We start from the raw sequence: 26,649 nt of genomic DNA, 5'->3' as shown, positions 1-26,649 counted from the left end.
AGAAGTTCCCTTTTTTTGAAATCTTGGAACTGGACAGTGAAAAAAACGAAACCAGAAGATTTCCTGTAAAAGTTCAAAACTGCTGACAAGAGCTTAAATTAGTGGTATATTTAAAATGTGTGTGTCAGTAAAAGAGTTTCCAATCTGGGTGCTAATATTGTGTGTGGTCATTATTTTGTGAAAGTGTCAAATGGCATTTCCCACTTTCTATAGCTGAAAAGTCTCAAATGTAACCAAAGAAAATAATGTTTAAGGAGTTGTGTAAACATCATCATAATGCTTGTAAAAGTTTTCTGATGACAGAGCCAAATTTGAGTCAAATTTGAATTCATAGGAGACTGAAGGATTATAAAACATTTAAAGGTTTTGCAAAGACAGAAAAATGTATGTGCAATAGTGTTAATTAAATAATTTTATCTAGAAAATTCATACATATCAATACCTGATAAGATCATAGGATACTAGCATGAACTTGTTGAAGTGAGAGTGACAGACAGACATGAACAAGACCTTTACCTCCCTCTGCTGTCAGTTTCACTTCCCACATGCAGGATACACTAAGCAAGCATGTTGTTATTATTCTCACCATCAGTCATTTGCAGGTATTTAATGGCTAATTGTTAGGATATTAATACAGACAGGGTGGTGTAAATTGTGAGAAAAACAGTGTTCAGCGAGTTCAGTTGGTAATTAGATTTTTATCAATTATTTAACAGACAGAAAATATTTAGTTTTTAGTGTGCATTTTATTGTGTTTAGTGTGTGTCATTTATTGTCTCTTTTTAGCAATAGCTTTATTTATTTACAAGCCACTTTATAGTCAGTTTGACCCTGCTTGTTTCCCTGTTGTGGGAACGTGTCATCTTTCTGTTGTTATGTTGCGAAATAGAAATAGAAAGTTGTTTGTTTGTTTTTTAAAGGAAATCTAATATACTAATATGTAGTTTTACACACAAAAATACTCACTGAAAACCAAGTTATTTCTTTCAATTAAAGCAGTGGTTCTCAAACTGCGGTAAACTTGCAAATGTGAAACATAAACATGAATGTGAGAGCACCCCGACAATAAGTATATCATCCAATGTAACTGAATGACTGCATGTTTATTGTGTTATAAAACTGAAAAATGTAATGAGTGTGCACTTACCAACTAAACCACTGTAACACTTGTTTTCATTTTGTTTTGTTTTTTTGTCATTTGTAGCAAATTGCACCACACTTTCTATAAAATGTCCAAAAATTAAACCATCGAAAAACTGCAAATTGTTCAGAACATTTTCAGGAAATTAGTACAAAAATGAAAGGACTGTAAAATAAAATAAACCACTATTCTTGAGTTGAAACTTTGTGGCATCATCATCTAAATGTTTTTTCACAAAAACTTACACATGAAGGGGTGACGAAGGTGTGAGTTTTTCCTAATCCAAATGCAGTGTCTAAAAATACAGGCAAGCTTGTGAGTTTGGAATAAACTTGACTTGATTCTTGGGTGTTGATTAGCCTATTATGCCAAGAAGAAGTTGTGATGAATTTTTTTTTTAGACAATTTAATTAATATTTGGCTGCAGTATAAGTGGCTTCAACTGGTTGAATGTTATGCTTTGCCAAAGTCAGTTGTTGTTTGTTCAGGAGAAAAGCTTAGCCAAAAATGAAAGAAATGTGTAAATAGAAAACACAACACCATGGACTCATATTGACCAGAAAATAGCCTAATATGTCAAATGTCATGAGACCTTCATTCTGTATCACATACACTACCGTTCAAAAGTTTGGGGTCACATTGAAATGTCCTTATTTTTGAAGGAAAAACACTGTACTTTTCAATGAAGATAACTTTAAACTAGTCTTAACTTTAAAGAAATACACTCTATACATTGCTAATGTGGTAAATGACTATTCTAGCTGCAAATGTCTGGTTTTTGGTGCAATATCTACATAGGTGTATAGAGGCCCATTTCCAGCAACTATCACTCCAGTGTTCTAATGGTACAATGTGTTTGCTCATTGGCTCAGAAGGCTAATTGATGATTAGAAAACCCTTGTGCAATCATGTTCACACATCTGAAAACAGTTTAGCTCGTTACAGAAGCTACAAAACTGACCTTCCTTTGAGCAGATTGAGTTTCTGGAGCATCACATTTGTGGGGTCAATTAAATGCTCAAAATGGCCAGAAAAAGAGAACTTTCATCTGAAACTCGACAGTCTATTCTTGTTCTTAGAAATGAAGGCTATTTCATTCCAAAAATTTGCCAAGAAATTGAAGATTTCCTACAACGGTGTGTACTACTCCCTTCAGAGGACAGCACAAACCGGCTCTAACCAGAGTAGAAAAAGAAGTGGGAGGCCGCGTTGCACAACTGAGCAAGTAGATAAGTACATTAGAGTCTCTAGTTTGAGAAACAGACGCCTCACAGGTCCCCAACTGGCATCTTCATTAAATAGTACCCGCAAAACACCAGTGTCAACATCTACAGTGAAGAGGCGGCTGCGGGATTCTGGGCTTCAGGGCAGAGACTCTGAGACTGGCCAATAAAAGAAAAAGATTAAGATGGGCAAAAGAACACAGACATTGGACAGAGGAAGACTGGAAAAAAGTGTTGTGGACGGATGAATCCAAGTTTGAGGTGTTTGGATCACAAAGAAGAACGTTTGTGAGACGCAGAACAAATGAAAAGATGCTGGAAGAATGCCTGACGCCATCTGTTAAGCATGGTGGAGGTAATGTGATGGTCTGGGGTTGCTTTGGTGCTGGTAAGGTGGGAGATTTGTACAGGGTAAAAGGGATTCTGAATAAGGAAGGCTATCACTCCATTTTGCAACGCCATGCCATACCCAGTGGACAGCGCTTGATTGGAGCCAATTTCATCCTACAACAGGACAATGACCCTAAACACACCTCCAAATTGTGCAAGAACTATTTAGAGCAGAAGCAGGCAGCTGGTATTCTATCGGTAATGGAGTGGCCAGCGCAGTCACCAGATCTGAACCCCATTGAGCTGTTGTGGGAGCAGCTTGACCGTATGGTACGCAAGAAGTGCCCATCCAACCAATCCAACTTGTGGGAGCTGCTTCTGGAAGCGTGGGGTGCAATTTCTCCAGATTACCTCAACAAATTAACAGCTAGAATGCCAAAGGTCTGCAATGCTGTAATTACTGCAAATGGAGGATTCTTTGAAGAAAGCAAAGTTTGATGTAAAAAAAATCTTATTTCAAATACAAATCATTATTTCTAACCTTGTCAATGTCTTGACTCTATTTTCTATTCATTTCACAACGTATGGTGGTGAATAGGTGTGACTTTTCATGGAAAACACAAAATTGTTTGGGTGACCCCAAACTTTTGAACGGTAGTGCATATCTGCTACTGTGCAGACAGTTTACCACAAAAAATATTAATAGAAAAAAACATGACATGACAAAAATAAGGGAGACGTTAAGAATCTTAGGTTTAAGTTCTAAAGTGAAGTGAAACTTTCCCACTGTTGTCTGCTCATGTGTCTGTTATGTTGCTGCTTGCTATGCCATTAACGTTCCTGCATGTTTGCATAAGATAAACATTAACAATATCTGGTTGGGGACAGCTGGATACAGGAATCCTCAGTATCATATGGCTCTCCTTATGGCCATTACTAACAGGCTCGACTTCAATAATGATAATAATAATAATAATAATAATAATAATAATAATAATAATAATGAGACACACGCGCACTCTCGTATTTCCTCAAAAAGTGAATTTTGCGGTTGTTCCGCAGTCCAGATGTGCAGTGCGCCTCCACTACACCCCCGCGCAACGACGTGAGCACGCAAACATCACCGAAGCAGCTGCGTGAAGCCCGCGAGAAACAATCGGGAAGATACCGGAAAACAGACGACCCTGGCTTCAAAATAAAACTATAGGTTTGTTGCAACTAAATAGTTGAGTAAAAGGAACGATCTGTAGAATTTAGTGGCATCTAGTTGGACAGATTTGAAAGAAATGGAAAATAATATTCACAAACATGTTTCTAATCACCTGAAAATTACCTTACAACAAGCCCTTTATATCTACAGAGGGAGTGGCTCTTCTTCATGGATGCATTATAATAGCTGGATACTGGACTGAAAATGGCATCTATTCAGTCTGATAAGAATTGCTCAGCTGGTTCATAAAGTTTCTAGCTTCAGGGTTGACTTCAAGGGGTATGTGACCCACTGAACATGAACAGTATGGGTTTCCACTGCTGGCCCCGCCTGCGAATTCCTACTCGACGCTTTACATTGTGGTGATGTGACATATTTTTTAGACACAAGTGGTCAGCTCAAGATACATAATAAAAAACATTTGTGATCGGCAATGTCTCAGCTGTCCACTTGTAATCGGATCACTGGAGACGAATGTTAATGCCATGTAAACAGAGCCGTGGATGCCTATTAATCCTGCACACTGGTCCTTTAAATTACACTTGTGTTTTGTTGTACATCTCACCGGAAGTAGCGTGTCCTCACTCCGTGTGACTTGACACTGACCACTGAAGGAAAACGGAGCAGAAGAGCGAAACATGGCGACTTCGAACAATCCGCGGAAATTCAGCGAGAAAATCGCTTTACATAACCAGAAGCAGGCGGAGGAGACGGCGGCATTTGAAGAAGTGATGAAAGACCTCAGCATTACCCGGGCAGCGAGGGTAACGAAACCGGTTTCTGCCTTTTCCCCCCTAACCTGCCACCTCTTCTGCGTTTGTTTTCAGTGCGAGCTGTCAAATGTGCATTAGAATCGCGGCGGCTGCACGCAGCCAGGCAGGATAGGTAAACAATAACAAACGACGCTTCCTGCCAGCTGGAGCCTTTTCTCTCCTGCGGACCACCACGACCAGAGCTGGCAGGAGGTGACTGGTCCTGTAATGTACAGATGGATGTCAGGGACCCTCGTCCCAAAAAGTTATTTCAATTTTTGTCCCACGCAAGAGAAGCAAAGGGGAGTGCATGCGTATTTGACAGCTCGCGCCCAACTGCAGCTATGCTTTTTTCCTCGTCTCGTGCTCTCAGAGAGGGGGTGATTAGACAAAACGACGTTACCTACTAAACCAGACGTTTATCTTTCATATAGAATCATTTTGGTAGGAGTGGCTATATGTTGAGGTGTGTGCGCGCCGTGGCTTAGTAAACTTGTCTGACAGGTCCTTAGGCCTGTGTGCACTCTGCAACATGACTGACATCCACACACCAAAGATGAAGGCCAGCAGATTAAGTGAAATTTAAGCCACAAACAGCACAGGCCTCCAAAATAAATCCTATGGAGGATGGTCTTCAGTTGTGACTGCTGTTGAGTGGATACATGGTGGGCAGATAGACTTTAAACAAAACTATACACAGGAAACATTGTTTTCTGTACCGGTCAACATACAGATGAGGACTGTGCATGTGAGAAAAATAACAACTGAATATCACAATGTATTCTTGCTGTTATGGAGACGCTATTGGATTATTTTTCATTATAGCAATCAAAGCTATTATTTAAAGAAATCTGTGTTTTATTTAGTCTGTGTGTTAGGAATACAAGACAAATGCTAAGCACAGATTCAGGCTTAAAAATTGGAAATTCGATCTGAGCAACAGCCAAAAAACAACAAAACCAAGACATTCTATGTGCATTTTTCAGACAAGACATTTTGACATGTCACAGGGAAAACTTTTTCCCGCTGTGACATGTCTGCTGTTGTAGTTTCAGGGTCCTGGTCTTGTGCCTGTGGGTTCATTATCATGGCTCATGGGGACACTTGGCTGAACAGAGTCCATCGTTAATGTTATTAGTAACACCTGTGCTTCTATCAGCAGTACAGTGTGTTTTTTGCGGTGTGTGTTTACACAGGTTGGTCACAAAATATATTTTATTCACCCTGATGGAGGTCCTGATGTGGATTTTCTTCTCTTTTTTTTGCATTAATGCACGGACAAGTGGTAGGAAGCTCTGGTCTGAGTCAAAGTTAGACCTTTGTGAAGCAGGCATCAGGTTTAGAGTTTCACCCTTTCCACCCCATCCCTCTCCCCTTCAGCCTCTGTCTGCCTCTCTCTCTCTCTCTCTCTCTCTCTCAGCTTTTCTGCACCTGTCTTGCTGCGGTTGAAAGGATTGTCTTTTTGATCCGGAGATGTGACAGTATCTCTGTTCTTTGTTTAAAAAAACAAAACATGTTTAAAGAAATACACTCTCAGGTTGGAGACTTATCAAACTACACCAGCGATGCAGGCTTAGTAATTGTTATTATTAGATTTTCTGCCCTGCCAACAGTGAGCAGTGGGCTTGCATGAGAAAATGTAATTGACCGGTTATGGTTTCTCTGATGGGAAATGGAACTGGAGGCTGTTTTGAAATAAACACTGCCAGGAGGCAGTTTGGGGAGCTTGCTTTTGGAAGCGATATTGAACACTCTCTAAAGTGCTGTTCTTCCACCTAAAGTTTCTTATCATCTCTTTACATGTTAAAGTGAAGTCACATTCTGCTGTCATGCTGACAACAGGAAATAGAGGAGCCTATATCAACTTTTCAAGAACAATTGTGTTTGTTTTTTTTCTTTCTCTGGAGCATGAACTTGCTATGATATATATGTCTTGTGTAAGGTGTGCATACTACCCTCTTGTCTTACCTTGTGTTGTTTTGCTTCCAGTTACAGTTGCAGAAGACTCAGTATTTGCAGCTGGGACCGAACCGTGTGCAGTACTATGGAGGATCTTTGCCAAACGTCAATCAGATTGGAAGCAGCGCTGTCGATGTGTCTTTTCAGGTAATAGATTATTTATGCTTTCTTCTTCACTGTTTTTCTTTTTTTAAGGCAAATATTGAGATAGTATGGATACATTCGGTTGACAATTTGATTTGTTGCATCCAACTGAAACTAATGCAGTGTAATACAACAGTTCTGGCTTAATCGAGGTTATACTGTTTGCACAGAACATGATTAATTTGGTGAACTGATTAAATTAACATTTAGCTTAGACGTGTTTTACTGTAATCATCCACAGCTGTGTTTGTCAAGCGTTACAGTGTTCTAGTGTACAAAAGCTTTGTCTAGTGTATCTGCTTTAATGTCTTCCATTTACATCATAGAAAATACAATTGTCTCATATCTGATGCATTAAAACATACATGTGAAGACAGGCAAACACTTAATCCAAGTTACTGTACATGCCCAGGTCTCCTCCACAGGTGTGCAGTCAATTCTGGCTAATGAGACCTCTGCTCAGGTTGAATTTGGCCTGTTAGTTACATGAGGTCACTAAAGTCTTTGTACCAATAAGAATGATAAAGGATTTATTTATCGCACACCAACAAGTGCAAATAGCTAATGGGACAGTGTTGAAGTTCAAGCACCGCCTGTACACACCCTTTGAATTTTGTAAAAACTATGTATTTTAATGACATGAATAGCTTGATAAGATTGTATTAAAAAATCTGTATGACACTAGTCTAACAAACTATTCTGAAACACAACACAAACAGGATGCTTATCATCATGGGCAATTTTCAGATCCTCATTTTTAATTTTACAGGCATTTTTGAGTCTTTCATAGGCACTATACTTGTTAGTGTAATGAGACCCCTAATCTTAGAGTGAGCGCAGATAACAAAAAAGGGTGCATTCTGATACTTCTTGACTTATACTTCTGCTGCATTTGACATAGTAGATCACAAAATTCTTCTAGACTGACTTGAAAATTGGATTTGTCGCATAAAGTTTTAACGCATACCTTACTGGCAGAAGATGGCGACCATGTCTCTGGAAAGCACGATAGCTTTTTTAGTACTGTGGAAGGTTCAGTTCTTGGTCTTGGTATTATTTTGTTTGTATATGCTACCACTTGGTAAAATTGTTGGTGATCATGGTGTGAATTATTGTTGTTATGCTGATGACACTCAGTTGTCTTTATCTGTAGTGCCAGATGACTCTGATGCATTGAATCCCTTTATAAAGTGCCTTTCTAATGTGGAACAGTGGATGAGCAAAACAGATCTTCTCATAATTGGTACAAGTGAACAGAGAAAAAAGGTTTTTAGAAAACTTCTGGTCTGGCACCCAGAACAAGGCAGAAGTAGAATACCAAAAACCAAAAATAAACCCTGGGTGTTATTCTTGACTCCGAGTTACATTTTAATCCACATATAATCAATAGATAATAGAGTTTGACCCTACCTTACACTGGAAGATGCCAGAAGGATGACTCATGCTTTTGTATTTTCTCGCCTGGATGATTGTAATGCACTTCATTCAAGATTACCTAAAAAAACAAAACACTGATAGGTTGCAGCTCATACAGAAAAGAAATCACGTTACTCCAGTTTTAGCATCATTACACAGGCTTGCTGTGTCACTGATTTTAAAATTCTTTTAATATATTTATAAGGCTCTTAATGGTTCTGCACCTTCAAACATTACTAATTGCTTATTCAAGTATGTTCTAAACTGTCCCTGTAGGTCATGTAGTGCTAAATGTTCCAAAAATGAACTACAAAAAGTGCGGGGAAGCAGTTTTTATGCACCAAAGGTTTGGGACATACTCCCATCACAAATTAGAAAAGCAACTTATGTTGATAGTTTTAAGAAACAAGATCTCAAGAGCTCAAGATCTATTTTTATGATCTTGCTTTTAATTAATTTTTTTTTTTCACATCACTGTTTTTATTTGACATTCATATTATTCCTGATATTCTTAAATACCTTTATACCCTTATTATGATTTTAATTGTTTTATTGTTCTTTGCTATTTATAGAATTGCCCCTCATGTCTTTGTCATTTTAATACCTGTGCCTTTGATTTTATTTTCTCCTGTAAAGCACTTTGAGCTGCTTTTTGTGTATTGTATGTATGTATTATTATTATTATTATTATTATTATCATTATTATTATTATATTGGGGACTCATTGGGAAACCTTCCATCAAAAGTATTAGCTTGGAAATGGAAGGAAACGTTCACAATTTGATCAAGTAATTCAAATTTTTTCCCTTTTTTCTCTCTCTGTTAGAACTCAGGATTGGACACCAACAGATCGACGCGACACCATGGGTTGGTGGACAGGGTCTACCGAGACCGGAGCCGCATCACATCGCCCCACGGAAAGCCCCTGTCTGTTGACAAACATGGCCGCCAGATATCCTTTAAAGCTTTCTGTTACTTACTACTCAGACAAAGTAAGTGAAAGCACCTGTGTTTCATCACCCTGCAGTAGAGCTGGGTGATCAATCAATATAAGTATCCAAACTGTGAACCAGTGAATGGTATTGTGTTATACTGAAATATTCTTAAATATTTTGTCCATCCCCATTAACACATATTGAAGTGCAGTTCAACATTAACGCCCTACCTGTGCTTTTTCTATATGGGATTATTTGGGTAAAACGGGTCAGAATTACCAAACTTGTTTTTGTGCATGCTTGTACGTTACGCCAGCATGTAATTAAAGTCAAATTATGAATATATTTGGCAGGAAGGTCTGTAATAAGGAGCATGTACAGTGAGCCAGTCAGTATTTCAAGCCCTGAAAAACATCAAGCCCTGTGAAGCTCATTATTTCTCACTTTAATCATGTTCTGGTTTATTTACTTCACTTTTTAATACGACTGTCTTAGTTAAAAGAATTCACAGGAATGCATGCACTGAGTCGGGCCAGCTGTATTTTCTTAACCTGCGATTTCACATTGACAGCTGTCCATATGGCTCAGTATATCTGTCGCCGCCACCTGATACCAGCTGGAGGAGGTAAGACAGCGTCAAATGATAAAACACTGTCTCTGCATGACTGTGTGTGTTACTGTTTACTCTTTTTGTAATGATCTTAATACAGCCTTCACATAGCCTTAGAATTATGACTTCCTACCCTGTCAAATCAGCAGTATAAGACATATTTACATTAATGATGGGAACATACAAATGATATCTATCAATAACACATACTGCAACATCACACATTTCATGACTTACTTTTACAGTAGACTATCATAAACAAACATGCTGAATTTACATTTTTTATTCATAAACCATAACAAAGGATCACATTGTACTAGATTCTTGTTTTAAAGTCACAACATATTTGATTGTGACTTCTGTACTTAAACTCAGTTTGGTCATGAAGAAACATGATTTTAAACTTTTGCACACAGCATGATGTGCCAACTGAGTGGTTCTTGTAGACCAATGTAGAGTCATTTTCAATGAGTTTGAAAATCAGTCATAATAGCTAAATTGTGTTGTTAATTATGGTTTATGCCAGTTGAATTTTGTGTAAAAAGTGTTTGCAGCTGCTGCTAAACACCATTGTTTTTTGTTTTTTTATAGGAGTTGAATGATATGTGTTTCCCTGCTTCTAAAAATACAGTATTGGGTTTCTCTGATTTTACTACACTTTGCATTGTGTCATTGTGCAAATTCTTGCGCTGCAGGACAAACTCTGACTCAGCACTGCACCAGAGCACACTAACTCCTGCCCAGCAGGCCTCCTTCACTGGAGGATCACAGGAGCTCCAGCCAAAACGAGGTACAAATTATCTCAGAGTTGTTTTTTCAGGTTTATAATTCAAACTTCTTTTTTCATTGAGCTACCAAACATGATAGGGCAGGCACGAGTTTAAGAGTAAAACTGTAATGCGATAAGCTGTTATCACATATCCGAGATGTTGTGTAGCTCTACTTCAAATGAGTCCTTTGTTAACCAGACCAGACTGTTCAGGTGTTTTTTTTAAATGATCTGCAGTGGGTGGTGATGGATGTTGGGGTTGTTTTGTTGTAAGCTTGTTTATTTGTGTGCTATTTTGCTGCTTTTCTCTTGACGGTTCAGTCGAGGGCCCTCCAGTGTATGATGAAAGGGTTTGAATGTGGCTTTGAAGGCAGAGGAGGAAAATTGCTGCTGAGAAGACAGGCTGCATTCAAGTGTCCGATGAATTTTAGCGCTAATGGCAGCGTGAGGCAGATGATTTTGATGTCAGGAGCACTTTGATTCATTTTGTATGAATCTCCTTGGATACATTTTCTTATTCTCACATTTAGTATAAGCCTTATCTTTTACTTTCCTGTCAGACTTTCAGTCTTTCTTTCTTCCTATTTTCTGTTATCTTCCTTCCTTCTCTTCTTTGTGTTACATTTTGTGGTTAAATATGCCTTGATCATAATAAATGAGGACATGTGGGCTGTGATTATTATACGCTCAAACAGGCTGGACATCTGTAGACCCAAGAGACTGAAGACATATTTTTTTCTCCATCTCTCCAGTTCTCCTGTTAACTGTACCAGGGTCTGAAGCAATTAAACAGAATGTTGATGAAGATGGGCAAGAACAGAATTGGGACTGCAAAAAGGTGTAACATCTAAACTCACATACATATGTTTCTATCTGTTTTTATCTGTTGTTTTCTACAATACTCTTGCTATAAATTATATTTTTCCCTTTCAGAACATTTCAAGGTCCAAGCCCTGCAAAGTTCCAGGAATCCAGTGAGCATTTTACTGTTTTTTTCTCTTCAGAGGTAGTCTGAGGTTACATTTTCTAAAGTCTGATTAACATAATGTCGATGAGAATGTTTTAGCTCTAGCTGCATTGTTACAATGTCGGACATCATTGGAAGTAATTGTTGTGTCACAATCTGCTTCAAATGAGTGCATATTTACACATCTGAACAAGTATGAATAAAACATAGCTTTAAATTGAAGCCATCTGACTGTAATTCAACATAATTTTCATTTACTCGCCCAACTTCCAAAGTAATGGAGTGTGTAGCCAGAAGCAGTAGGAAAAGCCCCACGAGGCAAATATTTCTGGGTTGATTGTATTGGAAATCCTTTTTAAGACTTGCTCAGTAATCTACATAAGCTATCCAGTGTGTATGTGTCTGTTCCTTCATCTCATTATTGACATTTTACAGTGCGCTAATCTTGTCATCGCTGACAAGTTCACTAAACCCGTCTGTTTCCTGCAGCATATTCCCGTCTCCGGACCAGCAGTTGACCACTTCACTAAAACCAGCTGCCCACAACACAGGCGGTTCACTGCCTGACCTGACCAACATCCAGTTCCCTCCTCCGCTGCCCACCCCACTGGACTCAGATGATACTGCAGCCGCCTCGTTCACCTCCTCCAACCGCACACTGGTGAACGCACAAGGTAACACCGCAAACAGTCACCCGTACACATTTAACGTGTAAAAATTTGCAGCACGTCAATGACTTTTCATCTCAACATTTACCAAATTTTGGTGCTGATTTCAGACTCTATGTGTGCTTTTAAAAAACTCCTTCCTTATGCCATTCTTTGTGTGCTGGGTAGGAGTGAACAGCTCTCAGCCCACAGTAACCATGGAGATACAGTCTGGGCAGGACAACATGGTTCCTCTCATCCTGAACACAGGAGACTCCCACCAGCACCAGAACCTGCAGCTCTCCCCGACATCTCCACCTCTCACTCTATCTCAGGTACAGTCGAGTCTCTGCCCTGACCCCTTTCCCTAGAAAATCAATCATGTAATCTTAATTGATTGTTGATTTCAATTCCAAGTGGTTCACATGGACTTTTTTATATTACAGTTATGAGGCTATGTGTGTGGTGTCTAAAATACAAAAGATACAATTTTGTTTTCATTATGTAGGTATAAAATATGAGATATTTACAAATTGTATGCATGAATCCTTCAACTGAATAGCCCACAAATAATGAATGCGATGCATTATGCTCTGCTCTCTGCCAGGCGGCCATCAACGCCATGAACCTCGAGCAGCAGCTGTCCCAGTATGCCTTCTTCAACCAGCAGCCGTCGTCCCAGACCCACCAGAGCCAGCAGGTGAGTTTCTCTCCAGCACTTTACCTTCAAAAACCCAAAGCATACCCAGCTGAGATAGATTTTTATCTTAGGAGAGAGAAATAACAGGATTTATCCACAATGTAAGTTGTGGTTTTTGAAATCTGAATCACAGGTGTCGCTTCATACATTAAACACATGAATACATAAAACACCAAACTTCACTGAATGTATTAACAAGATTGGTAACCTTAGCGGATGAAGGTGGCTGATTTGTCCTTTACAGATTTGTTTGCTTCATTTTCGAGATCGTTTTCCAGTTTTTGTAAACTGACATCAATGCCTGTTTTTTAGTTGCTTTCTCGTTCATCAGTTCCTTCATTTGTGCAATCTTGTAATCGCAATTAATACAAATTCAGCTAATTCATGAATGCGAGAGTTCATCATTATGTCTAAGTTGTGCAATATTTATGAGTATATCACATTGGAAGAATGCAGTTATTGGTCTTTTGATGCATAAATTCAACTCTCGTAAGTCCATGTCAAATCAAATCAAATCTGAATCTCTCAACAAATGTGCTTGTTTGCAAATAAATTCATGCCTGAATGATTTTACTTTCCCAAATGTCAGCTCTTGTAAGCAGTGCTTATTTCCAAGATGTATATATCATAATCAACAAACTCCACCACCTAAAATACAGTAATCTCAACCCTGAAGTTCTGCCAAAATCTCAACTCCAGTTTTTTAACCACCATAATATAACCTTTTACACTAAGACTTTTGAAAATCAATTACCTATTATTTAAACTAATTAGGACAAATAATTTCTTCATACATTTTTGTTGACTATTAAATATAAACGTAATTTATTGCAAAATAGCAAAAATGAAAAACAAAACCGTTTTTCAGATTAGCCTCTTTAAAGGCAGTTTCTGTTCTGTCATCCAGTTCTCGTGATACATTACATGCATTGAATGGCAGCATCCACATCTAGGCAGATTGTGAAGAAATGAATATCTGAGATCACAACAGGACACATTGTTGTGAATGAAGATGATGTGTTCTGACCTTCAACCATGTTTTCCGTTGGAATCATTTTCCTAATTTGATTTCTCTATAATTAACAAAAGGGACACATTTTGTTGTGCTGAAAATAAGTCTCAAATTACCAGCAGCGCACAGACTTCTGTCATGTTATCTGTCACCCCAGCTGCTTGTTGAGAGGTGTATCGCTAAATTGCAGTTAATTCCGAACAGACGCTACTCTGTTTTACAGTCTCTCTCACTCATATTGTACTAAGTGTTCCCACATGTCTGAAAAATCCTTAAACATTTGTGGAATTAGGGATTTTGTTAATGATAAGGTAGCACCTAATTTGTCGACACTCTTCTCTGTCCTTGGATCAACACTTCACATCCTCAAGTAAAACCCTTTGATGGAGATTTTCTCAAAATCTATGTTTTCTTGATATTTGACAGTTAAAAATGAATAACGATATTTGTTTTGATGAAAACATACAGTATTAAGCAAATCTCTCTTCTCAGAGGGATGCTATAAATCTGTTAATTAATGAGTTGTTACAAATATACAGCTTGTACATGATATAAAACCACTGAGAATTAAATTAGTGTAATAATGACCACACATAAAAAACAAAACTAGTTTAAAACTTGAATTTAAAAATGAAATACATAAAAATGTAGCCTGTAGCCATTTATACCCTGCAAATGAAACACAGGCAGATCCTAATATAGTGTAACTGTGATAAGCCATTATCACCAGTTATATCTATAAACTGCTTCGTGATGGCTGTAACTTTTTTATGACTGAATCTTTGTTTATCACTCTTGAATTTGCAGCAGACAGGCCTGGTCCAGCTGCCGTCCTCTGTGAACTCCTGCTCCACGTCAGACAACCAGACCTCCTCACAAACCATGACCATCGACATGAACACAGTGAGTGGAGGACACATATCACACAGCGTCGTATTATGACGGCAACACAGCGACAGCCGGTTCCCGTTCCTCCTGAAATTTAAGTTTTCAAATGCTTTTAGTGCGTTGATTTTAGTGATGCACTTTGTTAGTATTCAGACTCCTTGATAAGTTGCTCTAGATTGCATTGGTTGTATAAATAGTTTTCATTTACATCAAAAACAAAACAAAACTGTGCTTGTCCATTTTTTATTTGGCATGCTCATGCACAGAACTTACACAAAAGAACTGAAATGATTGTAAGAAATAGAAGCACAGCAAAATGTGCAAAACATCAAGGAATGGAAATACGTCTGCAAGGCACTGTAAGTCCTTCAGATCTTGGCTCTCGCTGCTCTGCTTCTGTTGCAGTGGGAATGTGTTTGGATTAGTGCAGAAATGAAGTGGCCTACATTCACTTCATCTCAGTGATAGACTTTGCAGTGTGGGGTCAAAGGAAACATTGTGAGGAAACACAGCAGGGTTGCAGCTTAGTCCCAATGTTCTGTTAATTTAACCATGAATAACAGACTCATCTAGTTTATATTATGTGCTGTTTTGTTTTCAGAGATGATTTTGGATGTATTTGCCTCCATTTCTAAGATGTGCATTTTAGCTGTGATACTGTTATAGCAATTTTCGCGTTCAAACTGGACTAACACAACAATTCTCATCACATTTGTTACATCAGTATCAATAGACCTTGAACTGCTCTATCACTTCTCTATCTCATGCTACCAATATTTTGATAGCTTATCTATCAATAGATTAGGAATGTGGAGGTTTGAACTCCTGTTGGCGTTTGAGTGATAAGAGATTGCCAGTCTTATTTGATACACCTCTAAATCTGAATTACTTGATAGTTTATCTGTTATTTGATATAATAGTAGCTCTCATATTTTTCTCTCCACAGTTATGGGGGTGCATTGCTTATGGCAAGTCAAGTTGATTTTGTGATCAGAATTGAATTTCATGAGAATTTTATCTTTGTTTTTGTTGGTTTGTGCAAATATTCTTTGTTTTAGAGCCGCAACAATTCGATGGTTAATCGATTAGTTGCTCCACAAAGATTTATCGGTAGCTATTTGGAGAATCAGTTAATTATTTTGGTCATTTTTTGTAAGCAGAAAGTTTCAGCTTCTCAAATACAAAGATTTTCTTGCTTTTCTCTGTTTTTTCTAACTGTACACTGAAAATCTTCTGGTTTTTGACAAAATAAGACATTTGAAGACATCACCTTGGGCTGTAGGACATTTTTTCACCATTGTCTGACATTTTATAGAATAAACAATTAATCGATAATTGGGAAAAATAATTAATAAAAAGATTAATTGATAATGGAAATAATGCAGTGGTATTTTTTGGTGAATGAGAAGCGTGACAAAAAGAGAGAACAGAAGAGATGTTCAGTTTATTTCTTCTAATTAATCTGCTTTTTCCACAATAGCCTTTTCAGTATTATTCAAGTATTGATGTGACATATACTGTAGTACATGGTGTTTACTTTCCTTCATTCTATTATCCTCGGCATTCATTAGTATCCTCACTCAGTTATGCAGGGTTGTGACCATAACAGACTGTGGAGAGATCCGTCAGTATTTCAGTAACTCCTCAGCCTGCTGTTTATGATTCTCATAACCCTCTACACAACACACAGCAGCTCACATTAAGACAAGCATTACAGACGGAACAAAACTCCATATTCACATTCACACAGACGCCAGCGACAAACCTCCTCCAATGTGAATAACTCATATCCTCTTGTATCAGGCCCCCCTCCAACAGTACCGCAGTAGGGTCGGATCCTCTGCCAATCAGTCTCCAACCTCCCCTGTCTCCAATCAAGGCTTCTCACCTGGCGGCTCGCCTCAAGTAAGGGCGTGTGAACCAACGAGTCGCTGGCTCGCTCTGTATAAACGTCACCGTCCCTTGCATCGTAGTTCTGTGGTGATCGTTGCCGAGTAGGACTCTGTAGCTGCTTTCTTGTGTCGACATCAGCAGATCTGGGCAAAAAAGATCAAGATCAAGATTTGGGGAAACATGGGGAAATTTGTTTTGGACTCTGCACATCAGTTCCACAGTAAATTGTAAAGTATGTCACTTGAACAATAGGAATCAAATCAAAACAGACTTTCTCCCTTTAAAGTTAGCTAAATAGTTATTTATTTAGTTTGTTCCTTGCTCTTTTTCTGTATTTATGTAAGAGAGAAAAGAGGCAAAACTCATAGTAACAAGAAGACCTATTTTTTTTTTTTAAATCAATATGCAACACATTTGGCCTTTTTCACAGTTGACATTTGCACATGTAGTAGCATGAAAATCACAATTGTACCTGCTTTAACACATGACATCATAAATATTTTAAATAAGTATTCCAGGACATCTAGCTTTGTCAAGTAATTCATGTCGTCATTCACACAAAAAACAAGTCACAGTTTTCAATATGAAAGTAATGCATGGTATGACATGAAACACTGATACATTGTGAAGCCTGTGTAGTTCCTGTTTTGCCCAGATCTGACCACCAGTCTCTTTACACACTCAGTGTCATTTATGTGTTGTGATGTAGCTGTGTCCTTGACCTTCCTTCTCTGCTGCTTTTGTGGTATTGTGCATCTCCTGTTTTCCTCCCCAGTCTTGCTATATTACAGAGTCTGTACTGGAGTTTTTTTCTATGTTCATCAAATCTCTGTGTTCATTGTGGTTTTGCACAAGCATGGGGATTTGAGGGAACCTTACAGGAGATGTTAATCCCCCCCACAAAGTGTTTTTGAGGAGCTTTCTCAGGGTTGGATCTTTAGTATACTCAGCCTTGCTTGCAGGGTGGTGCTTTAAGATAAACTAAACACACCCAAGGTAAACATGGATCAGGGTTGTTCATTTGAAATGTAAAACTCTTGTGAATAGGTTGTATTGTAAATCATTCACCGCTTTAACCTGCTAATATGTTTTCAGAAAACCTTTACGTAGCCAGAGAATCATTTTAAATAAGCATTTGCTTCTACTCTGGGTATAAATATTATAATTTTATCAGCCACTCGAGACATTACCATTTGTTTTTTTGGCTGGTGAGTGAAGCAAATCTACCGGCCACTTGCATATTTTACCAGAATTTGGCTTGTGGTTGGTGCTAATTTTGTGCTCTACTTCTACTTAATGACGACTTTGTGTGTTTGAGATGTTGAGAAAGATACATTTGAACGGTGACAGCGATGTGTGTGCATTTGAACATGTTTGTCCTGCTCTTTGCTTCCCCTGTCTCACTTCTCTCCTGTGCTGAAGCGGCTCACTCATAGTCCTGAGGTTATCCCTGGGCTAAACCACAACTGACAGGCTGTGTTCTATTATCCTGCTCTGCCCTGTGGGGACATCTGCAGCGCACACAGATAATTTGGTTTGGAACTAGGAGGAGCACGGGCTGAGAATATGATCCAATTACTTATACATTAAGAGGCCACGATGAAACAGGAGAATTTCTGTTGCTGGTTTAATGAGGACATTCAAATGGGAATCTTCAAGAGCTTGCACTGGATGACTCAGTGGAGGGTGAATACAGTCTCAAAGGGGATTATATTTTCACTGATTCCCTTTATTTCATGTGAATTTTATTCCATTTGGCTGGTGTTAATTAAAACACCAAGGCCAGAAGGCAGTAGAGGAAGCTCATTCAGAGTCTTTTGAAAGTAAGCGTCCCCATCGTTATCTTTGGCTGAGTGATTTTTGACATTTGGTGCGTTTCTGTCCAACAGTATTTTGAGATTCTGATGGAATGCTTCCTACACATGTAAATGAGGTAGTTTCATTATTTATTAGTCATTTTTAGTAACTTATTGCACACACGCCTTTTTTAACAGGTTTATCCTTAAACTGCATTACAAATTATTGTCACAAGTGTTTGGTAACAACATTTGAAAAGAAAAGTGTGTTTGTATATAATATTATGTATCCAGAAGATTATCACCCTATATATATTGATATCAGAATGTTTTTACTCCCCAATATTGGCATCAGCCCAAAAATCTCCATATCAGTTGGGCCCTAGAAAAAATTATAAATCCCAGTCGAATTTGACTCTAAATCCTTCACTACAAGTGGTTCAAGGCTGCAGGGGCGGAAAACATACTGGCCCGTTTGCCAAATTCAGTGAATCAGGGGTGTCATCTGAGCACAATCCATAATTACTAGTATTAAGTGGGATATACACAAAGATAAGAGGGGAGCAGACCAAGGATGGACTTATATTAAAAAAATATGAATCTGTGTGTGTGTGTGTGTGTGTGTGTATATATATATATATATATATATATATATATATATATATATATATATATATATATATATATATATATATATACACTACACTATCTTGTGTAAGTTGTGGTAATGTTTGAGTTGCCTAGTGCACAGCAGCCTTTCTCTTTTCTGTAATAAATGCCCAAATATGGTATCATAAAGATACAGAACACAAAGGTTTGATATAGGCAAGTTGGCTCTGAATTAGCAAACTCCAAAGGCTTAAATTTCCAGATGTTGTGAGTTGATTTTAATCAGTTTGCTGTCCACTTGTTGCTTTTACTGTCTCCTTTTCATATTCCACATATTTATGTTAAATGTTTATCTCATAGTCGCACAAGGAGTCTTTATCTGAGACTCAATGAACAGATTTGGCTTGTTATTTGTTACAGCATAACTCCATTCTGGGCAGCGTCTTTGCAGACTTCTACGACCAGCAGCTCCCATCCATTCAGGCCAGTGCTCTCTCTCAACAGGTACAAGCTCCGTCTGTGTTCGACAAAAACCTAAATGTCCATATCTAGTTCTGCTTTCAACCTGTTCTTGTTTTGGAGCAGTCATATGTTGCGTACATACAGCAGCAGCAGAAAATGTTGTAATGTTTCTCTCTATTGTGATTGGCAGTTGGAGCAGTTCAACATGATTGAAACCCCCATCAGCTCCGACAACCTGTACAACCAGACGTCCACCCTCAACTACTCACAGGCACTTATGATGGGTTTGACTGGTGGCCACTGCAACCTTCAGGACTCGCAGCAGCTGGGCTACAGTAGCCATGGCAACATCCCCAACATCATTCTCACAGGTGCCTCACTTAAGTCTCACACAGCAAGTGGCTTTTTAATCTGAAGAACCTCGGCACGCTGCTGCTTGTGTTGTAAACCTACATGATACAATACTTTTGTGAAGTATCTCAAACCCCAGACTAGAATGAAGCTTGCTATTTGCATGTTTTGATATAGTGACAGTTTTTGTGACACTGTGAGAACAAAATGTAAGCATGGTAAGCTTTACAAAGATATGACTCATTGCAGGACTGTTATAATGTGTTGGATTGTACTGGTATACACAGTAAATTGGCTTTCAATCGTCTTGCATTGTTTTTAATCTTAAGCGTATTGGATTGCAGCATCTAAATGACTGTGATAACATGAGTTCTAGTGACATATCAAACTGACAACTGGCTGCAAAACAGAGCTGCATTCATGAGCATATCTACAACTAAGGAAGTTCAAGTCCAGATCTATTGAGCTGTTCATATTTTCTCAAGTTGAGTTTGAAAGGATGAAATACAGTGTAAAAATCATTTTGGTTGAGTTAAATCTTGATGGGGTGTCCACCCAATCAAATTGTATGTATGTAGGGACTGCCAAATGTATGAGTGACAGTAACAAACAAAAAAACCCACTCAAAACTATAACCAGTGCCTTTGCCCATCCCTGGATAAAGCCACTGAAATAGTATTCAACAGGATTTTACAATTAGCTGTGTCTGTTGTAAACTGCCTCCTACTGAAATGTATAATTAAGATGTTAGGATGTCAGGCTTCCTAAGGTATCCAATAACAACCCAGACTCCTCAACGTTCTTTTTGTCTTCCTGTCCTTGATTTGTTCTCTAATTTGGGCTAGAAACAAAGCCGTCCTTCTCCTTAAAACTTCTAAAAGATGAATACCTGTTTAATAATGCTTACTAATGTTTATAACTGTTCATTCTTTTTCAAATTTTCTGTCTTGCTTCTGTTCAGTGAGTGGAGAGTCTCCCCCCAGCCTGCCCAAAGACCTGACTGGCTCACTGTCGACAGACGTCAGCTTTGATGTCGACTCCCAGTTCCCACTGGACGATCTGAAAATCGACCCGCTGACGCTTGACGGCCTGCACATGCTCAATGACCCGGACATGGTCCTTACTGACCCCGCCACAGAGGACGCGTTTCGCCTTGACCGGCTCTAACGGCTCTACATGCTCATGCACAGGTGTGCGAACGCTGCTGCTTTGGGCGGGATGCAGATTTCTGCAGTGCGTCGGTCGAGACCCCATCTGGACAGAGCGTCAGTTCGACGCCAGCCGACACAATCAAACCCCACAAGAGAGCTTTTTAAAGAAACATCATTGCAGGAAAACGCGTTGACTGTTGCCAGCCTCCCTTCTCTTCAGAACCTGAGGATGGTTTATGACTTATGACATTGAGTTACGGTATGAATCCTGTACACTTCTTTTTGCTAATGACACATCCATTTTTGATTTATTATAGATGCCTAGTTTTTATGAATATTGATTTGTGGAAACTTGACAAAAATATCATGTGGGCAGAAGGAGCCTGGGCTCTTATTCTCTATCAATGATTGACAAAATTATATCTGCAGAGCAAACCCTAAACTAACTACAGTACATCACACACCTGTCACCGTAGCGTAGCTTAATGACTCAGAGGAAACACCTGGTTTGGTCTGTGAAGTTTTAACCTCCCTCTGTGCCAAACTGGTCTTTCTCAGTCCCACATTTAGTTTGGATTTCAAGCGCCAATCCCTGTTTGATTTGTTGTAGAAGCCAAAGTCATGCCTCGTTTGATTTTATCCCAAATTTTCTCGCAAGTCTTGAGTGAAAATGAGTCATTTGGTCACCTATGTTATTTTTAGAAAATGCTGAAGTTTGATTTCACCATAGTAAATAGCGGTCATCAGTTATGCATGAAATCACAAATCACTGTGCATACTTGTTTTGCCTTAATAGCTTGACATTTTGGTTTTCATGCAAAGATGACAATTATGTAAATGAGAAAAAAACTACATTTTAATGGTCGAGTCATTTTTACTGTTTTACAGGTGGTTTGGCCTCCATCATTCACAGTTGCATTACTCTAGTTGTACTTGTAAGGTGTGCTGATCTTTATCCATCCGTCGTTTATCTATTGTCACTACCGTGTCATTTTTCATATTCATTTATCAGTCAAATCAAAATGGATAAATGAGTTATTTGTTATGAAATAGATGTTTACAGGTTTGTTTTGTTTTCTATTTTACATGTACAGAATGTGATTAGATTTTGCGTAACGGAATCTATGCAAAACTACAGTGATTGATTTAAGACTGTAATATAAAACGGATAAAATGAACCCTTCTATAGAGAAAGCCAATGTGCATGATTCTTATAGAATGCACAGTGATGGTGCCATGTTATATTTCTTTTGATACTTTTTAAACATTTTTATTTCAAAACTATTAAGGTGTAGACAAAAAAAAGGCTCAGCGAGCGTGTCATAGAGTAGAAACTGAATCTTTCCTGGATTACTCCCAAAGATGTGACCTCAGTGTAGTTGAAATATATATATTTTTCCAGACAATTGAACTGCCTCTATACTAGAACAGCATTGTTGATGCAATGAGAATGTATTTAGGTCACATCTGTACAGTCGTGTTGTTGCCATCTTGTCATTCTCATTGCCTCTCTCATATCTAGCCTTTCATGTACTGTAGGACCAAATATCTTCACCCGTTTTCTTCCCACAAAGGAGACTGTTATTGTCGTATTGTTTTAAATTTTACAGATGACTTTGTCTGTTTTGTTGGCACTACAGTGACACTGTTTCTTCATCATGCTCATGTTGTCTGTGCCCTTTATCTATTTGTTTCATGTGTTTTTGGTCTTTCTTTATTGTGGCTTCTTGCATTTGCTCTTTAAAAAGAAAAATCCCCATGCAAAGTTCAATATCGATATCCCATATGCACTTTATGCATTTATTTAAAACACTTATTTATGAGAATTTATATACCAAATCCCCTGTGACTGTTACGTGCACTGGACCTGTTTGCCCTGTCTTTGATCATACATGCCTTCTTGTAAAAAAAACAAAAAAACAAAAAACAAAACAAAAAAAGAAACAAATATGGAGGGGAAAAAAACTAAATTATAGCTATTTTTGAAAAGTCATACACAGATTTTAAAAGTCTATTTAAAAGAGCCACATTTTTACTTAATCAGTGAATATCTTGTTAACCCCCTCTGTCGCAGCTCTTTCTGCTAGCGATAGCAGGTTTGAGTCAATAAATTAAATTTAAAAAATGTTTAAATCAATCACTAATTAACCAACTAAAATGTATGATTTAAAAAAATACAGAAATAGTGCAATTTCTCAGATGAGAACATTTGAAATGTGCAGGGCTTATTTTATGGCATTCCTATTGTAATTCAGTGCAGGAACAATAATTATTAAAAAACCCATAAAAGGAGAATAGTTTATTTTCTAAGACACTGTAAAGTCATTTTCCATCAATTTTCCAAACTATAAAAAACACTTATCTGCGACATTATGTTTGTTTGTTGATGTATGTGAAGGTCCTCCTGAGCCAGCATATTTCACCATTATTCTCACACAATTTAAATCAAAAATGTTCTTACAAATGTGATCGAGTCAGTTGAGCTTGAAGATGTTTTCCCCCCCAACACTTTAATGTTATGGATGCATCATGTTTTGGAATTATGATGCAGTGTTTTTAGTTTGTTTTTGCTTGTTTTTTTTCTATTTTAGTACTTTTGTGATTGCATGAATCTCTTGACTTTTTGGGGTTTTATTTGCTTTGAAGGGCGGGGTGAGCTTTGTTCGTTTAAGTGTCGTTTTTCTTGTTTGGTAAAACTGTCTTTTTTTAATTCTACGTCATGTATAGGCTATGTAACTGCTACAGTAAGTGAAGCCTAAAAGTATCAGAAATATGGTAATCAGCCTTTTTATGCACATGTAGGAAGCTGTTTGTTTGGTACTATGTTTTACACTGCAATATACAGTATGTGCTTATTTTTTGTGCAACACCCACAGAGCTGTATTATGTCATGGTGAATCTATAGACTAGCTATGTATATTGCTGTATGGTAGGAACAGTGTTTTTCGTGCTTTATGTAATATGATGTCAAAGTGAGAAAAATGCACTGAGAAATACTGTGCTGCAATATGTCATTGTGGCTCTAAATTCTCTGCTGGACCTCAGACTTTGTCGTGAGCCTGACATCTTTGTTGGTCCATTTTATGGTTTTTGGTATTTCTCCAAACTTTTTTTGTGCTCGTGTAGATAGCTCTGACTGATGTTTCGCCTGTTATGCATTAATGTTCAGGTATTCATTGGTATTACACCAGTGTTTACAGAGACAAGAGTTTACAACAGAGCAATGTGTGTTTTTCTCTCCACAGAATGTTTCGAATACTTGATCGACAAGACAACATATGAACCACTCGCAGTGTAGATTAGCAAAATTATTTTGACCTTTAACAATCAAATTTAACAGTGAAACAGTAATGCAATTTCAGTGCTATGATAATGTCAATATTACGACCATAAAATAATATACTCTCTTTAATGAGGTTTTAAAGTTGTATAAATTAATTAGATTTCCTTTGTACTTCATCTGTCTGCATTTCAAGGCCCTGAAAGCACTTTTAATTTCAATTTTTATTCTCTAGAAATTCCCCTTCCTGTACTTGCTATGAGCAACTACATGCCCTCAGTAGAGAATAGGCACTATTGAGATTTTATGGATATAGTTTTACAGTAAATCTCCCTCTCCTTCTTTCAGTGTTAACTGAAACTAAAGTCAACAGGTGTACCAAAAAGCCAAAGCTCAAAACAGCTATACATGCAAGAATACTGAGACATTTCAACCTGTCCTCCTAAATATATCCTTTCCTTTTTTTTCTTCTTTATTACATTTTTTTTATTGGGGTACAAATTATTATTATTATTAATATTTGAACTTATCAATGAATTGTTTACAGTGACCATAATTGCTGAAATTCTTGCAGCAAAGAGATGTGACTGATATATCCTACTCCGTACCTGGGATTTTGGTTGGTTTTTTTTTTGTTTTTGTTTTTTTGCATGATAGTGAATTTCACACTCCGAAAATACCTTGACATGTTATATTTTTGCTTTAAATTACTCAGTTCTGCCTATGTTTTTTAACCTGCTGTCAAACACTATTTTGTAATGAATATTACTATACACATCTTGTCTGAGAAATAATATAGACATACAGTAAGAAATATATATATATATATATATATATATATATATATATACATACTGACTTTGTGACACAACATGTAAAAACAAACTGAATCAGGAGGAGTGATAGTCATGTATGGTCACTCAGTGGGCTACCCACATCTATGAATCCTTTGTGTGCATTTTGAGGACATCCCTGCTGGTTAAAGCCTCATACAATGGCAGCTAAATTGTTATATAATGTATTTTGTTTTTGAGTACAGTGATACTACTCCAAACACTGCACATGCATTTTACTGCCGTGAAGGGGTGCACTGTGCTACTCGAGTGCACTCGCAGCAACAGGAAACATTATGCTCATAGAATATGCAAAATCTAGCATTCTGCAGCACAGCTTGGCAAGTTGGTACTTTTTTGAGCTAACCCTTTAAAAATGACTGGTTCAGGCTTTGTTCTTCAATTTGTGTGTTTTCTATTTTAACTGTCAAATCGGACCAAAAGAACCCAAGTTGGCTGTAAATGTGTGCTATACTAAAGATAAGATACGCTTCTGTTGGAACTGTACCTGATGTATTTTTCTTGTGTGAAGGCTTCTGTCTTTGTATCTTTGCATTATTATTTGTAAATGAAATGAAAATAAATATATATGAATAAGCCAAGATATTGTTATCTTATTTTGTCATTAAGTAGACTACAAACAACACTAGAAAACAATGAACTGGAGCATTAGTTGTACTGTCACTGCCCCCATAACTGGCATTAAAGCAGCATCACGTCCAGCATTTGCCCTTCCCTCTGCCACTATGTCCACTATGTCCACACTAACTTTTAAAGAGCTGACAGTGGATATTTTGCACGTGGGATAGTGTAGTGCCACCACCTCATATTAAAAACAGAGGATGGTATTTGGACACTGGAAACCTTTAAAGGGATGATGTAATAAAGCAGGCTGCAGTACAAGCACAAAACAGTGAGGTTTACTAACACAAAATGTTAATGAAGCAAAGGCAAAAATGAACCCAGAGAAATACAACAAAAATAATTTCAACCATAGCAAAAGAAAAAACGTGCAGCCTCACAGCAAGCTGCCACCTACCCTCTTCCCTAGTCCCCTCAATAAACCAGTGACTGTCCTTTTACCTTATCAGCCTCACCTAACTGGAACGTACCATCTCAGTTTACCACGGGGTGAGCTAGACTGAGACATCGCTTTCAACACATAACAACACTGACTTACAATTTCTGTTACTTCTGACAATCACTATTTCCTCTTATTACACATACAGCAATGAGAACACCAAATTATACAGAATGTCACTGAATACAGAACGGTTTTATCCTTCCAACCTCAACTTGACCGAGCCCAGTGATTCATTACTGAGTGCAGCTAATGATGCAAACCTGTTGCCACTACCACTGATTAAACAGACAATCTGCTGTAAAATCACAAGTCACAACTCTTAAAAACAGGACTGACACCCTTCAAGGAAATATATCACAAAATGCTCAGCTGAAACCTGTATTACATCTGTGCAACATGACTGAAATTGACAGAAACGTTGAACCAGGGCTGAGTGAAAAGGCGCAACCTTTTCCCAGGTGGCTACAACAGAAGTTATTGACAAGAC

The 26,649-nt window shown here is 37.9% G+C and overlaps 1 protein-coding gene across 2 annotated transcripts; it reads left to right on the top strand.

Moving 5' to 3' along the window:
- Positions 1-3,366: 3,366 nt before the first annotated feature.
- On the top strand, positions 3,367-25,808 carry crtc1a (CREB regulated transcription coactivator 1a). 2 transcript variants are annotated; one of them, XM_062428439.1, is made up of 14 exons: positions 3,367-4,668; positions 6,652-6,762; positions 9,002-9,129; positions 9,676-9,735; positions 10,416-10,510; positions 11,242-11,327; positions 11,423-11,463; positions 11,946-12,130; positions 12,293-12,438; positions 12,711-12,803; positions 14,623-14,718; positions 19,422-19,505; positions 19,654-19,834; positions 20,776-25,808. In XM_062428439.1, exons 1-14 carry the CDS (start codon positions 4,543-4,545, stop codon positions 20,979-20,981), a joined length of 1,638 nt encoding a protein of 545 aa, XP_062284423.1. In that variant the 5' UTR covers positions 3,367-4,542; the 3' UTR covers positions 20,982-25,808. The 2 variants fall into 2 exon arrangements, with proteins under 2 accessions (XP_062284423.1, XP_062284422.1); XM_062428438.1 differs by having other exon boundaries at positions 6,646-6,762.
- Positions 25,809-26,649: the final 841 nt, after the last annotated feature.

Source organism: Scomber scombrus, chromosome 11 (assembly GCF_963691925.1).
Source record: "Scomber scombrus chromosome 11, fScoSco1.1, whole genome shotgun sequence".
NCBI classification, from domain to species: Eukaryota; Metazoa; Chordata; class Actinopteri; order Scombriformes; family Scombridae; genus Scomber; species Scomber scombrus.
The sequence above is the reverse complement of the archived record's forward strand: the minus strand, read 5'-3'. Positions and strand labels throughout refer to the sequence as shown.

Excerpts from the sequence above, each read along its gene's own strand:
- crtc1a (XM_062428438.1), top strand. The coding sequence starts at position 4,543 with ATGGCGACTTCGAACAATCCGCGGAAATTCAGCGAGAAAATCGCTTTA. Across the intron at positions 6,763-9,001 it reads CTGTCGATGTGTCTTTTCAG|AACTCAGGATTGGACACCAA; the intron begins GTAATAGATTAT and ends TCTCTCTGTTAG. Across the intron at positions 9,736-10,415 it reads CCTGATACCAGCTGGAGGAG|GACAAACTCTGACTCAGCAC; the intron begins GTAAGACAGCGT and ends CTTGCGCTGCAG.